Consider the following 24,280-nt stretch of genomic DNA (forward strand, 5'->3'; position numbering starts at 1 on the left):
GAATTTTAAGATAATTCTATTGTAATACACAACAATTTTTTCATAGGAGTTTATTAAACAATATAGTTCTCAACTGAAAAAGAAGCACTTCCATATTAAGTTTCACTCTCTCCAACTATATAAGTATCTTTGTTCCTCAATTGCCATAGTGAAACTGCTTGTAAGGAGTTCATTGTTGGTTTCTTGTGAGAAAGAAATTGTTGGAACACCCATTTCATTGTTAGCCAAGACTTTGGCTTAGTTCGTAAGCAAGCAAATGAAATTGCAGCAACAAGAGAAATATCTTGCGCTACCAAACGATTCAGAGGTGGGAGACGCTTGTCTAATATTTCATTTAGAATCACACTTTGAGATGATGATAAAGATGTCAAGAGTTTGCCTGGATGTCTTCCCCTTGACATTTCTAATGCCACCACTCTAAAGTAATACACATCACTTTTTTTCAATCACATTCATAGTATAGGCCAATTCTACAAATATTGGACAAAATATAGGTACGAAAAAATGTAAGATCTTTTGTTTATCTTTAATCATATTTTTTTTTACTTTTCTTTTTGGACATTTGGACAAAACTTGCTAGTGCAGAAAACTTCCATCATAAAAGTAATTGTTTCTAATTAACTAGCATGAGTATTACAAAAATTATAGCTAGGAGTATTACAAAAATTATATATAATTCACTAAGAGCAATATAACCATAAGTCTTAGCAATTGAAGTTTGATTGGAGGAATTCAGATCAAGAAGTCTAGTTATGCCAAAATTAGAAACAAATGCCTCTAACTCAAAGTTCAACAAAATATTGTTGCTACTTATATCTCGATGAAAAATTGTCGGGATGCATTCATGATACATGTAAGATAAGGCATGCGCTATGACTTTGATGATGTCTGCTCTCTTGGCCCAATCCAATTTCACAGCCTCAACATCATTGCTTAGGGCACAAGATAGGCTTCCCCTTTCCATGAACTCATAGACCAAAAACATGCATCGTTTATGCAAACAATAGCTATGTAGCTTCACAATGTTTCGATGTCAGATTTTTGATAGCATTTTAACCTCATTCTTGAAACTCTTGTCAAAATTTTAATCCTCAGCTTCTAAGCAATGCAATTTCTACAAGGCAACTACTTTGTTGCTAGGTGACAATGCTCTGTATACATTACCATAACAACTTCATTTGACCAATTCCTTCAAAATTTGGATATGATGAAGTTTCTTCAAGGCAACTACTTTGCTGCTAGTGAACAATGCTCTGTGTTTGATTTTTCTAGTTCTTTAAATTTTTGTCTATTTAAATTTGTTATTGTTGTTTTATTTTATTTTTATTTGTTTATGGAATTTTTAAAATTTTAAAGCATTTAATTTTATGTTTCATAAATTTTAAAATCTATTTAATTTATAAGAAATTTTGAAAATTATGAAAAAGGGATAATCAAAATTTTATGTTTCATAATTTTATGCTTTGAAATAAAAAAAAAAAAAAATTCATTACCAAAAATTAATTTTTGGTAATCAAAAATTTTTTTTGTTCATGGTTTTTGGCTATAGTGGCATTTTGAAATGCTACTCAAATTTTTTTTTTAAAATAATAAAGGTCTATAGTAGCTTATAGTGGCGTTTTAAAAACGTTGCTATAGCTTTTTTTTTTTTTTTTTTTAATAAAAAAATTGGCATATAGCAGCATTTTATAAACTCCACTATAGATCTATAGACATGATACAATAATGACGTTCATAAACACCACTATAGCCCAAAAGGACTTATAGTGGCATTTTTAGGACTTCCAGTGGCATTTCATGAACGCCCCTATAGACCCAATTTTTTTTGTAGTAAATCCAATAATTCCAAGTCTATTGTGTAGGATATGGCTTGCAAAATAGGGCTTTAAGAGCTTTAAAGTGCTTTTAGGAAGAAAGAAAAGAAAATGATGTTTGGTAAAAGTGGGGAAAATGGTTTTTAAGCCCCATAAAACTCTTGGAGCTATTTTTAATAACAGGTTTTTTTTTTTTTTTTTTTTTTTTTTTTTTTTTTTTAAGTTGGAATATGGATTTTTAAAGAAAAAATCTATAATTTACAATTCATGCTTTAAATTTAGAGTTTTAAAACACTATTCAATATAATTTGTTAAATATTTAAAATGCTAAATGGATTTTAATTAAAGCCCTATGTAACAAAAACCCTATTGCTAATGCTTTATGTTAGAAATACTGAAATCTGTAGTATTTTATTTAATAATGAAAGAATATACATGAGTGCCTTTATATAGGAGGCATATTGTGCAGTACAAGTAAATATGTGTGCAGTACAAGTAAGAGTGTAGTACAAGAATGTGTGTTATACAAGTAATCTAGCTGGGCCTAAAGCCCACAACATTATACACGTTAACAGCCCCCCTCAAACTTAAGGTGGATGTGAGACCAGCTTGAGGTTGTCAACCAAATCACGAAGGCGTCCCTTAGGATGTGACTTGGTGAAGATATCTGCAAATTGATTTTTGGAAGAGACTGAGAAGAGCTTGAGAGCACCATGGACAAGATGATAACGGATAAAATGACAATCAATCTTGATGTGTTTAGTCCATTCATGAAAGACATCATTGTGAGCAATATGAATGGTACTCTGGTTGACACAATAAAGAGGAGTAGCAGAGAATGTGGACACACCTAAATCCTTAAAAGGCCATCGTAGCCAAAGGAGCTTAGATGGTATCAGCAAGGGCACAATATTCTGCTTCAGTACTGGAGCGGGCCACAAAGGTTTGTTTCTTACTTCACCAAGAAATCAAAGAAGAACCAAGGAGAAAGCAATAACCCATAGTGGATCTGCGATCAATGGGATCTCCTACTCAATCAGCATCAGAGAATGCATGGAGTACAAGAGGAGACTGAGCTGAGTAAAAAATGCCATAAAAGAGAGTACCTTTCAAGTATCGAAGAATGTGCAGAATAGTAGCATAGTGAGTCGATCGTGGTGCAGACAGATACTTGCTCACCTAATGAACAACATAGGAAATGTCTGGATGAGTAACTGTGAAAAAAACTAGGCTGCCAACCAATCGTCTGTAAAGAGAGGGATTAGACAATGGTTTTCCCCCCAAGGGTGTCAAATGTGCATTAAGTTCAACTGGAGTGTCAACAGTCTTGCTGTCAGTGAGTCCAGCTCGATACAAAAAGTCAGAAGCATACTTGACTTGAGTAATATAAAGACCATCTGTGGAATGAGTGATTTCAAGACCCAAGAAATAGCAAAGATGTCCAAGATCTTTCATCTCAAACTATTGGCTGAGAAAATCCTTGAATTCTTGAATGCCACTGAGGTTATCACCAATTATGATCATATCATCCACATATAGAAAAAGCAAAATGGTGCCTTTATCAGTGCAACGAAAAAATAAGGCAAAATCATAAGGACTAGCAGTGTAACCTAAGCGAAAGATAGTGGAACTAAACTTGGCAAACCAAGCTCGTGGAGCTTGTTTAAGGCCATAAAGTGCACGTCGAAGGCAACAAACCTTGTTTGATTCAACAGAGAGACCAGGAGGAGGTTGCATATAGACTTCTTCACTCAGACCCTCATTAAGGAAGGCATTTTTAACATCTATTTGAAAAAGATTCCATTTACTTGCAATTGCAATAGCTAAGAGAGTACGAACAGATGAGATATGAGCAACTAGAGCAAATGTCTCTTCATAATCAATCCCATACTCCTGTGTAAATCATTTTGCAACAAGACGAGCCTTGTAGCTCTCAATGGACCCATTAGAGCGAGTCTTGATCTTATAGATCCACTTACAACCAACCACAAATTGTCTAAGAGGGAGAGTAACCAGATCCCAAGTATGGTTTTTGGTTAATGCATCAAGTTCCTCTTTTATTGCAATCTACCATAAAGGGTCAGTGGAGGCTTCACGATAGGTGTGAGGCTCGTGAAGTGTAGCAAGGGCAATGTAACAATGATAGTCAAGTAAATGTGTAGGAATGGATTTTACCCGGGTTGAGTGATGAGGTGGAATGTCTTGAGGAGGATCTTTAGGTGAAGCAAGAGCATGGGACCCAGGCTCAAGGTGGGGTAGCTCGTCATCTACCTGTTCATCTTCGACCTGTCTAGGAGAAGCATAAAAAATATCTAGAGGTTGGATAGAGAAGTCCAAATGAGGATCAAGAGTATTTGTAAAAGGAACATGAGACTCATCTAGAAAAATTTCTAAAATAGAGGAGGTAGTCAGGGAAAAATGAAAGTAAGAGAGTTTAACAAACAAGCGATGTTCCCAAAAGACAACATTATGGGAAACACGAAGACGATGAGAGACAAGACCATAACATCGATACCCTTTTTGAGTTTCTCCATAACCAAGGAAACAACAAAGTCTAGATCGAGGCTTAAGTTTGTTGTGCTCATGAGGCTGAAGAAGAACGAAACAAGCAGATCTGAAGGCGCGAAAGTGATGATAGTTAGGGGTGACCCAAAAAGGCGCTTATACGGAGACTGATTATGGATGACAGTGCTTGGAATGCGATTAATAGCGTAAATAGCATGAAGAGCAGCTTCACCCTAAAATGGGGCAGGAACTTTGGCAGAAAAAGAAGAGCACAAATAGTGTCAAGAATATGACGAAGTTTTCTTTCGGCTTGACCATTTTGCTGAGAGGTACCTGGACAAGTTAGATGATGTACAATGCTATAGGAATGTAACAGAGCTTGAAAAGCATATATAGTTCAGCTAATTGTCTCACAAAGCACAAATTATAGGATAGGTCAGGAACATGGAAGACCCCAGGAACAGAGAGGTTGAAGGTCGAAACAAAACCTAGACTATTCTCATGCATGGTGGAACCATCAGCTATATGAATATTAAGGGGATGTGGTATAGGGTCAAGTTTGAAAAATAAGGACGAGTGAGGTGTCATGTGATTGCAACAGGCAAAATCAAAAGGTTAAGTTTGAGACTTACCGAGTAAAACTGAGAGAGCAATGGAAAGAGATGCATTACCAGCCATACGAGTAGCCTAAGTTATGATATCCTGTAGTTTAGTGGGGGAGAGGTTGATAGTGGATCCAGAAGACTGGGACTCAGCTGAAATGGAAGGCATCGACGGAGTAGGCTCAGTATTAGCAACAGCAGCAGTAGATTTGTTGCGACGATAACAAGTCTCAATGGTGTGGCCAGGACGCTTGCAATAGTTGCAAAACTTTTTGTTGGTCTACTTGCGACGATTGCTAGAGCCAGAGGAATCACTTGATTGCTGAGTTTGCTCTATAGGTGGAGTGGAAGGAGTAATAGCCAAAACATTGAGCTTATTTTGGGCTTAAAGGGTTGCAAGACGAGTTTCTTCTCTAACCAACTCGTTTACAGCAGTATCAAGAGAGGGAGGAGGACTGTGATTAAGAAGCCGACCTCGGATGGGCTCAAAGTCCTTATGAAGTGACATCAGGAATTCATAGAGACGAAATTCATCTCTAATGGTAGCATATTGCTGAGCATCCTTTGAGCACGCCCAAGTTGTATCAAAAAGGTCAATTTGGTCCCAAATTAAGCAAAACTGATCATAGTAGTCATTGATGGATTGACCTGGTCCTTGCCTGAGTTGATGCAATTCAACAACTAACTGATATTTCATGGATTCGTGAGTAGTGGAGTACCTTTTGGCCAACATATCCCATGCTGATTTCGCATCATCAAAGCTACCCAATAGATTGGAGATGGAGGGAATGGAAGTGTTCCCAATCCATGTGAGGATTATGTGGTTATGACTATCCCATTCAATCATGCGACTGAGGAAGACAACATCTTCTTCACTTGCCCCCTTGACAAAAATAGTGATTGCACTAGTACAATATTGTCAGAGCATGCGACCCTTAAGAAAACTACGCATAGCTTGAGACCAATATAAGTAATTCTTATTCCCCTCCAATATAGTATTGATGGGGTGAGGAAGAAAAATATCATTTTTATCCATTTAGAGACACAATATGCAAAAAAAGACTACAAAAGTGAAATCTACGTGAAAAACCAGGTAAGAAGAACTTAAACTGCAAAAGTCAACTCTGGGAGAAAAGTCAATGGCCCGATCAAAGTCAACAGTCAATGAAGATGACATGGCGCTGTCGTCAACATATGACTAGATGCTGACATGGCAATAATGATGTCACGGGTGATGTCAACTTGGAGTTGATGACGGCGCGTGAGCTTTGACGCAGAAAATTTGGGCGGCGCATGCGGTCTCCGATGGCTGTGAGGCTTCCACCAACGTGTAGATTGGCGCAAGACGATCTCAATGATACTTGCAGAAACGTAATCGAAGCAATATTCACAGCGGTGATGACACGTACAGTGGTCTGTGCGGTGTGGGACTCCTCAACGGCAGCGGCTACAGGTCCGAAACCTAAAGACAACGGCTGGAAGACATTGGAGGTTCAAAGGCAAGAGGCTGCGGCCATTGTTGTGATGGCAGAAGCGATGTTAAGAATTGAGTAACACCAATAAAGACAAGACTGACGTAGAAAATTTGGGCGGTGCATGCAGTCTTCGATGGCTGTGAGGCTTCCACCAACGTGTAGATTGGCGCAAGACGATCTCAATGATACCTGCAGAAACATAATCAAAGCAATATTCACAGCGGTGATGACACGTACAGTGGTCTGTGCGGTGTGGGACTCCTCAACGGCAGCGGCTACAGGTTCGAAACCTAAAGACAATGGCTGGAAGACGTCGGAGGTTCAAAGGTAAGAGGCTGCGGCCACTGTTGTAATGGCGGAAGCGATGTTAAGAATGGAGTAACACCAATAAAGACAAGACTGCTAAGAAAAGGTCAGAGCAGTGACTCTGATACCATGTTAGAAATACTGAAATCTGTAGTATTGTATTTCATAATGAAAGAATATACATGAGTAACTTTATATAGGAGGCATATGTGTGCAGTACAAGTAAGAGTGTAGTACAAGAATGTGTACTATACAAGTAATTTAGTTGGACCTAAAGCCCACAACATTATACACGTTAACACTTTAAAACCAAAGTATTAGCAATATTAAATTGTCTACTTTTTAGAATAATGCCTAAAAGGTAATCTAATTGAAAAAGAGAGAGAAGGGTGGGCGACGAGAGGGAGAGAGGGCAACTATTGGTTCCTAAAGTTAATATATTAAGTTAAACTATAATGTTTCAAACGAGCATTTTTAATCTTTAAAAAAAAAAAAAAGTGCAATTAGTCCCTCCATCTAGCAATTAGTCCCTTCATCTAGTTCTATAAGTTTTCTTGTCAATGTGTCAAATAGAGTACTAAAAAAATGATACAATATTTTTTTAGTGGCATAAAATTGAATGTATTTTGTACTGTACATTGCAAGGTATAGGGCATAAACAAACATAAATTGAATCTTTATTAACACACTTTGCATAAATATATTTCAAATTACATCTTTGTTGACTCACTATGATGTAAATAAAATTATTTTTTGTGGTATAAGACTACAAATAAATGTAATTGTCACAGTATATGGCTTCCTATACAGTATGTCAAGGGTTTCTATCTTAGGGTTGTAATTGTCACAACTCATGCAAATATTATATGGTGTTTTTTGTACACATCACATCAGAATTTCTACTGCTGATTATCAGAAGTTACAAGGTGTTTCATATTCTGATTGTTGAAGTAGAGGTAACTTGTTTTGCCAGAGGCTGTAGTTGTAGCCAGAGGAGAAAAACCAATATAATTCCTATCTGACTTTGATAAGCATATTTTGGCAACAAAATTGAAGAGCTCTTGTTTTTGGATAAAAGGTTGGGCTGCATAGTCTTCAATCGGCATCCACTAAAGAATGGAAAAAGGACATATATAAGAAAACCATTTTGCCATAGTTCAGTAATTATAGAAGGCCTAATAGGAGTCAAACTTTCTTTAACTTCATTGCTTCAATATTAAGTTATGCCATTCCAAATCAAAACGGGAAAATAGGAGATAAGCCACTTTATTCCTACTAAATCAAAAGCACAATAAAGCAGACAGACAAGACAAGGTAATATCTTCCACCTCCAAATGGTCAAGAAAAGGAGGTATTTTCATCTTTTATAGTTTTACATTGGCTCTAAATGTGTTTCAAGTTTAAATTGAAAAGGAAAATTACCTCAATGATACATGAATGAGAGGAGGATTTCAAGAATAGGGGATGTGAAATAGTTCATACTAGTCTCAGCCATAAATAAATAGAGTTAAGAAAATATCTTGAATTAAGAATAAGCACAATTAAAAAGTTCCCTATAGGACTTATCAACTATAACTTGACTACACTATATGCTGGAAAAGAATATATTATTCTGAATGCCTATTTCCACAATGTAACTTGTCCAACATCGTTTTGCCTAACAAACTAATGCAATTTTATACTCAAATCTCTAATTTAAGGGATGCCAAGCAAAACTGTCTTTGAAGTATTATTGCTATCAAAAAGTACCTGTGCTGCTTCAATCTCTAAATCCTGCTTCTCAATGTCAAAGGTACGTGGTTGTAACATGCAAATAAAAAGCAAATCTGATTTACCAAAGAATGATTTGTGGCTTTGCCTGTATTGTGTGTGAGAGAGATATTAGAATGAAGCCAAAACTTAAACAATTAGATTAGGGAACATACAATTTTATTAAAAACAATTAATATAATAACATTAACTTTTCGCTAAACATATAATAACATTAACTTTTAGTGTAACAAGTTCCAATAAATTTTTCAGAATGCAATATAAGTAGACTTGCTATTACAGGGAAGACTATTCACATATCTAAAACAATAATATCTTCAAATGCAGGTGAATTAGATAGTAATCGGCAATTGTCTAACCTGAACGATAAAACTTCAACAAATTCTGTCTCGACCTGAAACAAAATAAAAGCAAAAGTCTTAGGTTTACTGTTTCATGTTTAAACCTACACATGTAAATATCATACTCATTTAAGTCCACAAATTTTGTTTTTATCACTTACTCCTGTCTCTTCTTTCACTTCCCTAATTACAGATGTACAAAGGTCCTCACCCTGCGTATGGAAAATTTCAATACAGACTGAAACATTTTCTAAAAGTTTCTAAAGAATATTTAAAGAATTGCACTCAGAGTGTACTGACTTCATTAACAACCCCGGTAGGAAGCTTCCACATGCCTGTTCCTTTGAATTTGCCACTATTCTCCTGAACTACAAGCACCTACCATAAGATAATTCGATTTAAGTAGTCAGATATATTAACCCATTACAGAACAACCATTCAATTTCTGGTATTTAAGTATTGGAATAGGTAAGTCAAAGACACCAGAGCAAGTTGATTTGCATATATAAAGTATAAACAAAGCAACTTATAAATTATAAGAAGTTCAAACATAAATAATGTGATACACCGAATTCTTTGGATAGGATATAAGTGTGTTTTGGGAACATGTGTTGAATCCTACATCAGGCATCTACTAAGCTGATGATATGGGCTATAATGATTACGTAATATTTTAATTTTAACTTAATTAGCTCTTTTGGAGTATACCATAGATGTGGCTAGCCCTTTCCTCAAGTCGTGAAAAGTAAATTTTAATCATTTGATTATGTACTGAGTTCTTTTCTAATAACCATTAACATTATTACTTTTGAATTTTCAAATTATATATATATATATATATATAAAAACTGTCGGAAAAGCAAGAGCAAAACTGGAATTTCCAAATCATTGCTTCTTTTTGATGTCATGGTAAGGGAATAGGGAAAGCCAGAAATTAATTTTAAAAAAATACCTCTCTTTGATTGTTCATGACAAAAGCACCAACACCTACTCGATGTGAAGCATTTTGAGGAATAGTATCAGTGGTATCAGGAAGCCAACATACAAGCATTAAGTAATCTGGTTCAGCATGGTGATACCTAAATCCTTCCTGTAAAATGAGCAAACAGGATTATTAAAAATTATACACCTATTGTCAATGGTAAATGAAAAGGTACGAGAGTTTCAATTTGTTAGTACAGAAAGCTCCCACTCTCATGGTAATGGGCATGAAAATTATGCAAATAAACAGGTTATATTTGTCATTAACCTAATCAGCTTCATTTTATTTTAGAATTTCTTGTAAATTTACTCACAAATATATTTAGTTCTACATTCAAAATAAATTCCTGGGCTAACCAAGTGTATAATCTACATTGGATAAATGTGCTTACCTTAACTGCAGCTTCAACAAGATTTGCGTGTTCGATAGGCAATTTGATCCAGACACCTCTCTTGCCCTGCAAATTACATCCCAAGTTTTTAACATAATAGGAGGTAGCTGAAATTTCTACATCAAGTGGATATTGGACGTGAGGAACTAAACTGATTGAAAGTTCAAATATGTGTATAAACACCCTTGAACGTTTAAACCCCCAAATTACAACTTAACCAATTCAAGCATTATGTCAAACAACTAGTGTGCGGAAACTTAACATAAGTTATAATATAGAATTGGAAAAACTATCTAAGCCAAAGTAAAAACACAACCCACAGCAGTTAATAAAAGGCAAAGATAAAAGGGAAGGAAGATGCAAACACAAAGACAACACGCGATGTGTTATCGAAGAGGAAACCGAAGCCCTCGGCGTAAAACCTCTCCGCCGCCCTCCAAGCGGTAAACAATCCACTAGAAAATATAGTTGGGATACATGGACAGCAATAGACCCTCCAAGCCTAATCTACCCAGTGCACCTAAGCCCTCCAAGCTTCTTACTCCAACGAGGTTGCGTCGAACCTTTTTCTTTTCTAGCTTCCTGGATTCCGCTACTAGACCGTAGCATCAACCAATGAAGATTGGTTCCTTCCTAACTGCTTCCCAGAAATCCAAACAGCTCTCTCACAGTGATGATTATGGTGAGAACAAGGTTTGGTAAAATGCCTCTCAAGGATTTGATAATGGAGAGGAAGAGAGTTGAGGAATTTGAAGAGACTCTAATGTATAGATTGTGGGTGAATCAATCTTGTTTTTCTTTAGGGTTTCTCTCTCAAAATTCTCTCTGGAAGCTCTCTTACATTTTTGGGTAAAAGGGGTATTTATATTGGAGTGGGAGAGGAATGTGAAACGTCAGGTTTTACAAATTAGGGGTGGTTCGCGGCTTGACCTCGCGACTTGACCAAGTCGCGAGATCCAGTCGCGAGATAACCGTATGACCAGTTGTCCTGTTTTGTCCTATAGTGCTCCAGTTAGCATGACTGTTCACCTTCCGGCATGCTTGGCACGTGTGCTGCGTTTGGCGGCTTGCAGCCGCGAGTCTCTGTTTTCTTGCACACTCTTGAGCAAACTTCACTCTATCTCACTCACTACCCTTACAACAAGCCCACCTAAATACAGGGTTACTAAATGCTGAAATACAAGCAAATTTGGTATGGAATAAAACCAATTAGATGGTTGAATAAATTCAACCTTATAATCTCCCCCTTTGGCTATTCCGTGACAAAACCCTAAAATAGACTCTAGACTTAACATGTGAGTTGGGAACAGTTGAACAAAACTCACTCACACCTAGCTCTAGAAGCTGTGAAACACTTGAATCATATGAACATAAGACTCCTGAAACATAACAATACACCATGATCATTGTAAGCAGAAAATCGTGAAATGCATATGAAACAGGCAATATGTGATCAAGCAAAAATGGAGTTAAGAAACAAACCATGGCTTGATCAACCAAGTAATCACTACAAGGTAGTGACCACAATGCTCATTCACACTTGGAATGAACACAAGGACATACAAGCTAACAAGCACAAGGCAAGATACTTGTATGCTCAACACTCAACCATTGCATAGTACACAAAGTATATGCATCTAGGAACAATCCTACAAGGGCACAAGAGTGACAGTACATAAATCAAAATGCAAGACATTTAGATAGAAGTACTGATTTCAACATAGCATAAAAGGCTGCATGAAGCAAGGTACAAACCATAAAGCCTACAGAATATGCATAAAAACATTAACCCTAAAAGCTTACAAAAGCACATGGGTACAAAACACAATATATCCTGAATAACATCAACAAAATATATAAAAAATTAAACCAAGAGTATAAGTTATGAGTTAGAAACAAGAATACACCAAAACCACAGTGTATCAAACCCATATAAATATTAAATAGTCCAAAAACATAAATCTATAAGTTTAGAGGATAAGACTTAGAACAAAAGTATGACAAAAGTATGTGTGTAGTCCCCCTATCACTATGCACACTTCCCTTTGAACTTTCTCCCCCTTATTGAATGCTCTCCCCCTTTTTGGCACGAATAGCTAAAGGCTGTCGTCCAACTTTTGTTGAATAGCGTCTAGTTGATTCTCCATAGTCTCGAGACGCATTTGAACATGGTTGTTTGTGGAGTAGAGAAGTGTCACAATCTCATCAATACGTTTCTGAATCTGTTCAAGTAAACTGCCCACTCTATCAGTATGAGGATCAGTCTGTGCTTGCGGAATACTAGCTTGTGGAACTTCAGGAACAGCATGCAAAGTAGATGTGGTACGTGCGGGTGTCTCTGAATCAGGAGCAGATGGAGTAACCGGAGAGATGTGTGCACTCTTTGGTGTCTTAGAAGAGTGACTTCTGCTAGCTTGAAGAGTGTACATGGAAATAGGACGCTGACGGGTCAACATTTTTCCATCTGTGGGAGGAACAATGCCTTCACGAAGAATGAGCTTCATGATGAGACTGCAAAATGGAATAATTCCTCGAGCTGCAGTTCGAACCGCGGTCTTCCTCATAGTGTAATAGATGTGAGCACATATATCAATGGGGGCTCCTGTAATAAGATCACAAAGGAATAGAGCTCTCCCAAGATTGATGAATGTAGTGTTGGACAGTGGGTAGAGATTAGTGAACATGATCAACTTCAGTGTGGTCAGCTCTGGTGCAAACTTTGCGGTGCTGGTGGATGTTCCTGTATTGGATACTTCATGATCGGATCTTAGGATTTGTAGAATTTCTTGAATCTTTGGAGTTCGATCATCGTACGGAGTTAGATCCACATTCTGAGGTCTAGTGATGCCTAGAAGATCTGCGATGGAGTTTGGGGAAATGCCAAACTCTTTTCCTCTGACCCAGAAAATAAGTTCAGCTCCAAGATCAGTTGCATTGGAGAAGCATTCTTTGACCAATTCATCCATTGGATCGCCAAAGTTCCCAAACAAGTTTGCCCAATCTCGTTGCTCAAAGATTCGAGGGATAAAAGTGGTCCCTAAGGTGTTAAACTCCACCACCCGTTCCACTATAGGAGTTGACTTGTCAAAGATGTTTGAGTAGATGTGTGAGGTAAGCGGAGTTCTGAACCTCTCCTCATTGGGGTCTTGAGATGCCTGTGATGATAGTCGAGTCCTTTTAGCAACTGGTGTTGCTGGATCGTCAGCAACAATGTCTTTACCCCTGGAAGATCGACGAGACATCTGCAAGAGAATAGGCCCACAGCAAAGAACCAACAACAGTACCTCACAAGATAAATATCAATATGATTCGATGCAAATAGAAGTGAAAAACAGAGATTTCAATACATAAATACAAACTGAAGATAGTGCAGACCCAACCAAACTTCCATCAATACTAAGGTGCACAATATGACAGGTGCAGCAAAATGGTGATAGCGCAAAAAGGCATAGAGAGACAAATTCAAACAGAACTGTCAATGAGACAGTTTACCATGACCATGATATGCAAACAAAGACAGCATTCGAACATTAAGAACAGATGTCATAAAACATACCACATAAGATGTGAACATGGGAAAAAAATTTCAAAATGAAGGATCAGAGCACCCAAACTAGAGCACATGGCTGTGAGACACAACATTCAGAAAAAGAAGTTGTTGTAAAGGAATACTTTCAAGATGCCAACATCCACACGTTATGTTAACATAAAAGCACAGTAAACCAATGCCGTAAACCAACAACAACACACAAACAAGTGAAATGAGCAAGTCAAATAAATACCAAACCCATTTAACAAAAGATTTTCAGAAACAACAACAGGCAAATATCAGAAGCAATGAAAAAGCACATTGTGACCACTCAACATGAAAACGGATGAAATCAACAACAAACATAACAAGCCATACCCATCACACAAAGAGAGGAATGTTACGAACACAATATCAATCCAAATGGTAATAAAAACATCCATGAAATAGGGAAAATGAGATGAGAAAAACAAGACCCATACTTTTTCTTGATGATTTGAATACGAAATGAAACACCAATGAGGTTTGAAAATGGGTACACGGAGTGTTTGGGAAGGAGACAGTTTAGAGAGAAGATGAACAGTCACAAAAGTTAGAGGGAAAAACTGAAAAAGATTTAAAAACTGCCCCTATTTTTGCCAAACACGTGTTTTTTGCGACTTAAGAGAGTCGCCAACAAGTCGCTAGTTCAAGCCGCCAAAACACTCAAAGACTAAAGTTTGAAAAAAAATTTCTAAGTGTTTTTTCCGACTGGAAGGTCTACCCGCGAAAGAGTCGTGAGATGAGCCGCGAAAATCTCTGAGTAACCCTCGCGACTAGACCTTCCACTCGCGAACAAGTTGCCAAAAATGACCAGCGAAGACGCGACTGAGGCTCGCGACTTGACTTACCCGCGACTGAGTCGCCAAAACAGGGCAAAACTGGGTTTTTGAAATTTTCAGATTTTTTAAACAAAATACTTTCCAAAAACACCTAAAAACACTCAAAAATCTTTTTATGTTTGTATTAACAAAGATTGAGCATGTGACAACACATTTCATCAAGTACAATCACACAAATGAATATGACATTTATTGAACATAAACTTGTGTGTTGTGTGTGGATATCAACAATGAGATAGTCCTTAGTCTAATGTGAAGCTTCAATGATCAATTCAACCAAGGCATACACAATTAGCACTAGATCATGTGATCTATCTCAATTATAGAAATATGTATATATGACCTCCCACAAAACTTGACAACACATCTTGGAACTTTACATTTGGCTCCACTTTCAATCATAACATTTGATCATTTTGATCGTTTGAGACAATTTCCTCTCATTGTGAGAGTGATATATGATATTTCACATTAACGAACTAGCCTTTGGCCTTTTTGAATAAACATTCTCTTTAATATAAAGTCGCTTACTCTTTTTCCTAGTTGAATACTAGAATGTGCGACAGGCTTTTGCAGCTCAATATCTCTTTTCATTTGGAGATTTACATTTGGTGAGCTTTTTCTAACAAAAAAAAAAAATAAAGAGTAGGAAGATATATAGACACAAGTCTATGCATGTCTCAAGATCAACATAACCATTCACTAATCATTCATGACAAGTTTGAAGATCTATTTACAACAATCACATAGATTTCAAGATTTTTCCCACAGTGATATGAGTGCAAAGAAACAAGCAATGCTTGATAATGCACAAAGCCATTAGCACAAAGGTACAAGGCAAAACAGGTTTTGAGACAAAAGCTCAACAATGTCAATCAAACTATTTGATTTTCTAATTTTTATGTAATTTTTGGATTTTTGACACTAGAAGAAAAAGATTGATCAAAAACAAAATAAATTAAAAGTATGCACAAGTAGACAAGCAAACAACCAACAGCAAAAACAACAAGCAAACAAACAAACATCGTCGCAAAGCATAGGAAGTATTAATGCATGGACATGTTGTAATGCTTATGCATGAGTACCCTTTTTCACCCACATGTCACTTGCGTTTGGGGTGATTTCCTTATAGGATTGGGTACGGGAGTTAGGGCTTTCAAGCCTTCGTGAGAAGCTTTCCAAGCAGTTGGTGAATGCACCAATCATCTTCATCACCTTCATCATTCCGGGATCACCATTCTGATGTCTAGATTGTTCACCTGCCCAATTTCTTCTATCATTTCTAGGTCCTCCTGACCTTTGAGGAGTTGCACTATTCTTTGCTCTCAGCTTTTGGTAATTTGGTCGAGTATGCCCTTGAAGTCCGCAATAATGACACACATAAGTTGATCTAGGATCTCTTTGTGGTCGTGGACGAGACTTGGCACGAGATTCAGACCTGCCCACATACTGATTGCGGAGATTCAACAACCATTGGTTCTCCACATTCTTCTTCTCCTCCATCTTGAGCTTCTCAGCAGTAAGGTCAACTATAACTGGATCTTTAGCCTTTACAAACTTCACTTCTTTAGTGACATTTCCAGATGAGCTACTTCCTCCGGTATATCTCAACCCGGATTTGTCTGAAAAGCTTTTTTGAGATGAAATAACATTATCTAGCTTCTTGGTGGTGACCCTCTCTATTTTAGCATTTGCTTGCACAACCTCTTGCTCAAGAAATCTCACTTTTGTGTAAGTTTCGGACAGCTCACCATTCAGTGTCTCTATTTCACATTTGGCCTCCCTATATCGGATTAGGAGACTTTTGTAATCCTCCTCTGCCTTCTTCAGTTTTCTCACAGCAGCCTTGGCCATCCTTGTGTACTCACTCGACTTCTCCAAGAGTGAGTTATAATTCTCTTGAAGATTGGCTGTGCTTTCATCTTCTTCAACATCTGATTCTTCAACAATTCCCAGTGATTCTTCATCACTATGTTCTCCAAGGTTTCGTACAAGCAGATTCAACTCGTCTGAAGACTCAACATGAGCAATAGTCATAAAAGCTAAGTAGTTCCCCTCTCCATCACAGCTTTCTTCAGATTCTGAGTCAGATGAATCCGAGTCACTCAATGTCGTGGCATACACTTTGCCTTTCGATTTCAAATAATTCGGACATTCCTTTTTAAAGTGTCCATGCCCGTTACATTCGAAACAAGTGACACCTTGTGTAGGTTGAGATTCTTTTCCATCTTTCCTTTTGAATTCCTTTTTCTCCCTTCCTGAACTTTGGAATTTTCCTTTATCACCAAATTTGCCATTATTTTTGAATTTCAAGAATTTTCTGAAATTTTTGACAAGGTATGCAACATCTTTGTCAACCACATCTTCTCCCGATGAGTCTTGATCTTCCACCTTCTCATTAATGGTCTTAAGAGCAAGAGATTTACTCTTCCGTTGATTGGGCAGCGACATCTCATAAGTCTGAAGAGAACCAACCAGTTCCTGGACTTTGATGTCATCAAGGTCCTTGCTCTCTTCAATCGCTATCACTTTAGCACGAAAACTTTCCGGCAAAGATCGAAGGATCTTACTTACAATTTTAGAATCCTCCGTTTTCTCCCCCAAATTGAACTTGCTGACAACCACCTCATTTAGCTTTCCATAGAAAGAGTCAAAGGACTCATCCTCACTCATTTTGAGCTCCTCAAACCGAGTGGTCAGCATTTGCAACTTGGTGTCTTTCACTTTCTTCGTGCCTTTGTAGGTGGTTTCCAATATCTCCCATGCTTCTTTGGCAACGGTAATGTGGGAGATCCTGTGAAATTCATCTGGAGACACACCACAGAAAATAGCATTGAGTGCTTTACTGTTAGCATTAGATGCAGCGAGTGCTACCTTATCCCATGTGGATTTGGCTGCCTCAGGTCTGGTCCAACCAATCTCCACAGCATCCCAAACAGATTCATCAATAGAACACAGAAAAACTCTCATGCGAACCTTCCAAAAAGCATAATTACTATCATCAAAATATGGAGGTGCATTTAGGGATTGAGACCGATCCATCTCAAAAGGGAGTCAAGGATCACACAATGGTATTGAAACCAATAAAAGTGTACCCGCTCTGATACCAAATGAAAGTTCAAATATGTGTATAAACACCCTTGAACGTTTAGACCCCCAAATTACAACTTAACCAATTCAAGCATTATGTCAAACAACTAGTGTGCGGAAACTTAACATAAGCTATAATATGGAATTGGAAAAACTATCTAAGCCAAAGTAAAAACACAACCCACAGCAGTTAATAAAAGGCAAAGATAAAAGGGAAGGAAGATGCAAACACAAAGACAACACGCGATGTGTTATCAAAGAGGAAACCAAAGCTCTCGGCGTAAAACCTCTCCGCCGCCTTCCAAGCGGTAAACAATCCACTAGAAAATATAGTTGGGATACATGGACAGCAATAGACCCTCCAAGCCTAATCTACCCAGTGCACCTAAGCCCTTCAAACTTCTTGCTCCAACGAGGTTGCGCCGAACCTTTTTCTTTTCTAGCTTCCCGAATTCCGCTACTAGACCGTAGCATCAACCAATGAAGATTGGTTCCTTCCTAACTGCTTCCTAGAAATCCAAACAGCTCTCTCACAGTGATGATTATGGTGAGAACAAGGTTTGGTAAAATGCCTCTCAAGGATTTGACAATGGAGAGGAAGAGAGTCAAGAAATTTGAAGAGACTCTAATGTATAGATTGTGGGTGAATCAATCTTCTTTTTCTTTAGGGTTTCTCTCTCAAAATTCTCTCTGGAAGCTCTCTTACATTTGTGGGTAAAAGGGGTATTTATACTAGAGTGGGAGAGGAATGTGAAATGTCAAGTTTTACAAAAGAGGGGTGGCTCGCGGCTTGACCTCGCGACTTGACCAAGTCGCGAGATTCAGTCGCGAGATAACCGTATGGCCAGTTGTCCTGTTTTGTCCTGTAGTGCTCCAGCTAGCATGACTGTTCACCTTCTGGCATGCTTGGCACGTGTGCTACGTTTGGCGGCTTGCAGCCGTGAGTCACCCGCGAGGCCAAGCCGCGAGTCTCTGTTTTCTTGCACACTCTTGAGCAAACTTCACTTTATCTCACTCACTACCCTTACAACAAGCCCACCTAAATACAGGGTTACTAAATGCTGAAATACAAGCAAATTTGGCACGGAATAAAACCAATTAGATGGTTGAATAAATTCAACCTTACATTGATAAGATTAAAAGATACTATATATACCTGTTGCCTCCATTGTGATACTGAAACTCTGAGCAAAGGTGAAAAGACCTTAGAGTCCATAGGCTGCTCAATGTTCACGACAACTCCTCCATGTAAATCATTAATTGAATTTAGTAGCTCAACTTGTTGAACTCTGTTTTCAGGCATGAATTGCTTTTCTACTGACATGGAGCTTGTTGAAGTCGACATGTTTTTGATCAAGAATGAAAATCTATCACCTGAACAAATAAAAAAGAAAAAGAAAGAAAGAAAGTCATGCATTGAGTTCAGCTTAAGACTTCATCGGCCAACTGTAACGACTTATCAGAAACACGACTCAAAGACTATTACCAAATCTTGAAAACAAACACCCCATTTTGACAAACAGACAAAGTATAAAATGGTGGGTGAAAACAACACCCCTTATGCCCCACTAGCAAAAATGATTTAGACAGTCTTAGAGTGTTAAATAGATATGATTTGAATTAAATATTACGAAATGTTCCATCAAAGGTAAGTTTAGATTATTAGCTTCTCTTTCTTTTAGTGCCCGTTTGGTTCAGCGTTTGAAACCCAAAACGCGCGTTTTCAAAAAAGCCAGCCCAAAAATAGTGTTTGGTAAGTAATAAACGCAACTTTTTGGAAAAAGTTGCGTTTTAGATTTGTGAAGAAACGCGCGTTTGAGTTTATGGAGCTCTGGAGGTCCATAAACAAAAAGCTCATGCGCGTTTTCAAATTGATCCGTTGGGCTCTTCCAAAAATAACCAAATTACCCTTGATAAATCATCAGCTCTCATCTCATCTCTCTGCTCTCCCAACAAATTTCCATATCCAAACACAAAAAAATCCATAACAAATTCCCAAATCCAAACACAAAAAAATCTATAACAAATTCCCAAATCAGTTAAGGAAAAAAAAAAATCAATCCCTTGCAAATTAGGATTCCTCAAAATGCAAAAAAAAAAAAAAAAAAAAAAAAAAATCAGAATATAGCATAGAGAATTACAGGACAAAATCGAAGTCGAAGCGTCAAAAACACCGAGCTCTGGGTTCGATCAAATCGGCGAACACCACCCAATCAAACCTGGATGACTCTGACTCCGACCCCATTTTCGATCTCCAAGCCCTTCCCTCTCAGCCACGAAGAAGGAGAATGTTTTGGTGTTTGGAGAAATGGCAGGGAAGGAATAAAGAAAGGAGGAAAGAAGGATTAAAAAAGGAAGAAAGAAAAAAAAAAAAAAAAAAAAAAAAAAAAAAAAAAAAAAAAAAAAGAGACGAAGAAGATGTTCTGGTGTTTTGGAGAAATGGCAAGGAAGGAATAAAGAAAGGAGGAAAGAAGGATTGAAAAAAAAAAAAAAAAAAAAAAAAAAAAAAAAAAAAAAAAAAGGAGGAAGAAGGAGAGCTCTCTGGGACGTTCTGGAAACTTGGAGAAGTGAAATGGAAAAAGAAAGGAAAGAAGGAAATAAAGGAAAAGAGTGGCCAGTGGGTACGTGTGTGGACTGGAAAAAAAGAGGAAAAAAAAAAGAAAAAAAAAGAAGAAAATGCTGTAAGTGAGTGGAGGAGAAAAAAAATGAAAAAGAAGGAAATATTATCACAATATTTTCACAATAAATACTAAGTAGTAGGTTATTATTAGCTAACACTTGTCGGAAAAAATAATTTTTTTAGAAAGAGAAAAAAATAATTTTAATAGTACGTTCAAATTAAAATTAGTATCAATTTTTATCACAATATTTTTACAATACTTTCACAATAAATCTTAAGTGGTAGATTATTATTAGCTAATATTGGTAAGAAAAAAATAATTTTTTTAGAAAGAGAAAAATTGATTTAAGTATGATGAAGTAATTGATTTAAGTATGAAACAAACTCACATAAAAAAAAAAAAAAAAAAAAAAGTATGAAATAAATTCTCTTATATATACATTGTCCTTTTTGGTCATTTACCTCTCAAAAAGCCACTTTTATAAGTGCTAGCCAAACACTCAGCTTTTTCATTATGCATTTTTTAACAGTTTTTACCAAACACTCAGCTTTTTGAAACTCCACTTTTTCATTATGCACTTTTACAAAACTCCACTTTTTCATTATGCACTTTTTCAAAAAGCTGAACCAAACTCACCCTTAGTTTTTTAGTATATATACAGCTTTTTACAGCTATCCAACCTTAGCAAATGAGTAAGCTCAATTTTTTTTTTATGGAAAGAATAGAATAAAATTGAATGAAAAGAAAATAATATTTTTATAAACTCATTTTTTAGCCCCTCCAAAAATGGGAGGAAATGAGATGCATTTTAATTATTATTTTAAAATTCCTACAATAACCCTTTTGGTTTATTTTTTTTATATATATTTTTTCTCCTCTTAAATGCATGTTTCCCACTTTCATTAAAAACTAGCTTATACCATACATATGCATAACTATAATTAAATACAACCACAATTATATACACAAAAGTTTTTATCTAATAACGGATGGTATATATTTATATTATTATATAAAAGATTAAAAAAAATTGAATTAAACCTTTCTATTTCAAGGTTTAGATGAATGATTTTGTACGTAAATATAACTAAAACAAAATTAGAGTATTATTGAAAGTACTCTTAACATGAAATTATTCAGCAATTATAAGGACACATGGCATCAATATATGACAATTCAAATGACACTTGGCACAAAATTGGAGTTCAATTAAAATCTAATTTGATCCAAAAAAAAAAAAATTCTAATTTATATTTTAAATTGAATTTTCTCTCAACTTTCACTTTAATATATTACATAATATATGACTTTTTTTATTCAATGACCATAATTTAATGAGTATATGTAGTTGAAAGATGTAGAATAAAAATTCCTTATCTGCATCAAACTTTCAGAGAGATAGAGAAATAAATAATAATAATAATAATAATAATAATAATAATAAATTAACAAGTGGATATAAAATATATATATATATATATATATTTTTTATTTATTTGAAGATAAGTTGTAGGATTTCCCACCAAGTAAAGGAATGCGTGTAGTTAAATAAAAACTTTATATGAGAGGAAGAGGTAGTTTGTTGCGTCTCTTTCAAATTTATTGGAGCAGACCTTACAAAACAACCGAAAAGACCAATTACTCCTAACATGTTTTGTAAAGCTTAATTTATCAAAAGACAGAATAGTATTCTTACCAATCCTAGCCAAAACAACTACTAGGTGCTCGAAAAATAACAAAACCATTACAAAAACAGTCTAACTTGATTTTAGTTTATGGACAAAACTGCCTTGCTCCACAAAACAGCTATCCAATTAAGAAAATTTGCGGTACCAAAAAATGATATTTCCTCATCTCATATTTATAGTGGACTTTATTATGAATTTAATGAATAAACTTTATTATAAATGTGAGATAAAAGACTATCTTTCTCTATACTCCAGGAATAATTAAAAATTACTCTTTCAATTAACTCAACAAAATCACTAATTATTTAGACTTTTTATATAGAGTATAGATATGAATAGAAATGGCGTAATATGTTTTTATAAAGATATTTCCATTACTTTCCATCCAACTCCAGACAAACTTACTTTCTATTGCATTAATTTCCTTTCAAACATAGAAACAATAACGAGATCAATATTTACTTCTATTAATTATATTCTATACATTACATTCTTTAGTGTTAAAGTTTTCATGTTAAGCCTTGAAGGCTCAAACTATGACCAAACTCTAACTTGGCAAGAGTTCTCATTTTAAGGAGAACTGGTTCTAACTATGAATCTTTTCCTCTCATTGTTGTAACTATTTAAAAAAAAAAAAAAAAAAAAAAAAAAAACTATAGCTTGGGTAATATTTGGATACCACCCAACCCAACTATGAATGCAACAGTATTTTAAGGACAAGGAAGATAATATGACATACCGAGAAAAGGCCTCTTTAGAAGTGGAGGGGATGCTGCTGCAAATGAAGAAGCTTGAAGGGTCTTGTTGTTAGTTGAAAGATATAAATACAGCAAATTGATGGCTGAGACTCTTGACCTCTGCATAAGTAAAAGAAAGAAATGACTGTAATCGTGCAGCTTTTAACTTCTAACGTTTCAAACCAAAACTGAATCAGAAAGGCAACTACCAGTAGCTGATTATATAACTTATTTTGTTGGGCATCAATCGACGGTAACGCCTCAGAACCCAGAGGACAATTTCCTGTGCAGACTTTGAATTGAAAAGATCAACCGATTGCATCACAAGTTCTAAGAAACAAGTCAAGAGAATATTATAGAACCAAACAGGCAATTCACTCAAGTCCTTCACATTTTTTTTTCTTCATTTTTTATTCTTAATGGTTCAAAAAAAAAAAAAATTATATTAGGTACAATACCTACCCTAGGTATTGCCCCTAGTCTCAATCTACCTAAACATTACGTTTAAAATTGTTCTTGACATGTTTCACACGTAATTCATTATCATTTACCTAACAAATCACATGCATCTCATTATCATATTATATATATATATATATATATTGGATTTCCGTGGCATTACCATTTTAAAGTATAAATTATTTTAACTTCTTATTGTTCTTGTATTAAATAGTAAAACATTTTAAAATTAATAGATAAACCTCTAAAAATTTAACAGGTCATGTCCTGGTGGACTCAGGTTTATATTTAATTTCTTTCTAAAAATTATATTTAATTTTTTATGAATTAAGAATTAATTTAATAAAGTAATTTTGTGATTGAATTGACCATTTCTTCTATGTTTAACTTTAGGCTTTGGAGACTGGGAAGGGAAAAAAAAAGTTTGAGTTTCATTTAGACTATTTCAAAGGGGAAACGAAAAGTCAGAGAAGAACGGTGTTTGTATCAATTCCATGTCAGCGTATCAATATCTGACAAGTAAGAATAATGCTTCCTATAAAAAAATAAAAATAAAAATAATGATTGAGATACAAACTATTTTGTAAATTTTTTTATAAATGGCTAGAATGATTATTAGTAAATGAAAAAGTGATATTAATAGTGGGTTTAGATAAAAATCAATAAGAGGTTGGCACATCAATATTTTATAAAAATATTGTAAAATAATTTGTGATTATAGTATTATTCAATAAGTAAAAGACATATAAAAAAAATAACTACTCTGCTAACAAATGAAAAATATATTTTAGTGAATAATTATTTTTATATATATTTTTTACTTATTGAGTTTTGATATGAATAACGTCATATCATTTTTTTTCAGTTGAGAATTGGATCTGTACATTGATGAGATTAATAAAATTTTATTCAATAATTCACTAATGCCTCTTTTGTTTTTTTTGTTTTTTTTTTTTTATTAAAATAAATCATAGAATTTTATGCGTTATTACTTGAAAAATACCGGCACTAAATTGCAACCACATCCACCTAACCACGTCCTTCAGCTTACCTAGATAAACCAAACCGTAACGAGTAACGACATCCAAT

General features: G+C 35.7%; 1 protein-coding gene across 3 annotated transcripts; it reads right to left on the minus strand.

The window, feature by feature from the left end:
• Positions 1 to 7,357: 7,357 nt before the first annotated feature.
• On the minus strand, positions 7,358 to 23,171 carry LOC126720920 (nudix hydrolase 7-like). 3 transcript variants are annotated; one of them, XM_050423793.1, is made up of 9 exons: positions 19,173 to 19,212; positions 18,843 to 19,060; positions 10,187 to 10,252; positions 9,766 to 9,903; positions 9,114 to 9,191; positions 8,975 to 9,025; positions 8,832 to 8,866; positions 8,452 to 8,560; positions 7,358 to 7,811 (listed from the first exon to the last, which is right to left on the minus strand). In XM_050423793.1, exons 1-9 carry the CDS (start codon positions 19,195 to 19,197, stop codon positions 7,602 to 7,604), a joined length of 930 nt encoding a protein of 309 aa, XP_050279750.1. In that variant the 5' UTR covers positions 19,198 to 19,212; the 3' UTR covers positions 7,358 to 7,601. The 3 variants fall into 3 exon arrangements, with proteins under 3 accessions (XP_050279750.1, XP_050279749.1, XP_050279748.1); XM_050423792.1 differs by lacking the exons at positions 7,358 to 7,811; positions 8,452 to 8,560; positions 8,832 to 8,866; ... (3 more) ...; positions 10,187 to 10,252; positions 19,173 to 19,212 and adding exons at positions 10,838 to 13,428; positions 22,735 to 22,852; positions 22,942 to 23,171; XM_050423791.1 differs by lacking the exons at positions 7,358 to 7,811; positions 8,452 to 8,560; positions 8,832 to 8,866; ... (2 more) ...; positions 9,766 to 9,903; positions 10,187 to 10,252 and adding an exon at positions 10,838 to 13,428 and having other exon boundaries at positions 19,173 to 19,346.
• Positions 23,172 to 24,280: the final 1,109 nt, after the last annotated feature.

The sequence above is a fragment of the Quercus robur genome, chromosome 4 (assembly GCF_932294415.1).
Source record: "Quercus robur chromosome 4, dhQueRobu3.1, whole genome shotgun sequence".
NCBI classification, from domain to species: Eukaryota; Viridiplantae; Streptophyta; class Magnoliopsida; order Fagales; family Fagaceae; genus Quercus; species Quercus robur.

What these genes read in the sequence shown, in the direction of transcription:
- LOC126720920 (XM_050423791.1), bottom strand. Translation starts at nt 19,197, where the DNA reads ATGGGGTGTTTGTTTTCAAGATTTG. An exon ending in GTGTTTGTTTTCAAGATTTG is followed by an intron (nt 19,061 to 19,172) that starts GTAATAGTCTTT and finishes TTATTTGTTCAG; the next exon opens with GTGATAGATTTTCATTCTTG. An exon ending in TATCACAATGGAGGCAACAG is followed by an intron (nt 13,429 to 18,842) that starts GTATATATAGTA and finishes ATTCTCTTGCAG; the next exon opens with ATGTCTCGTCGATCTTCCAG.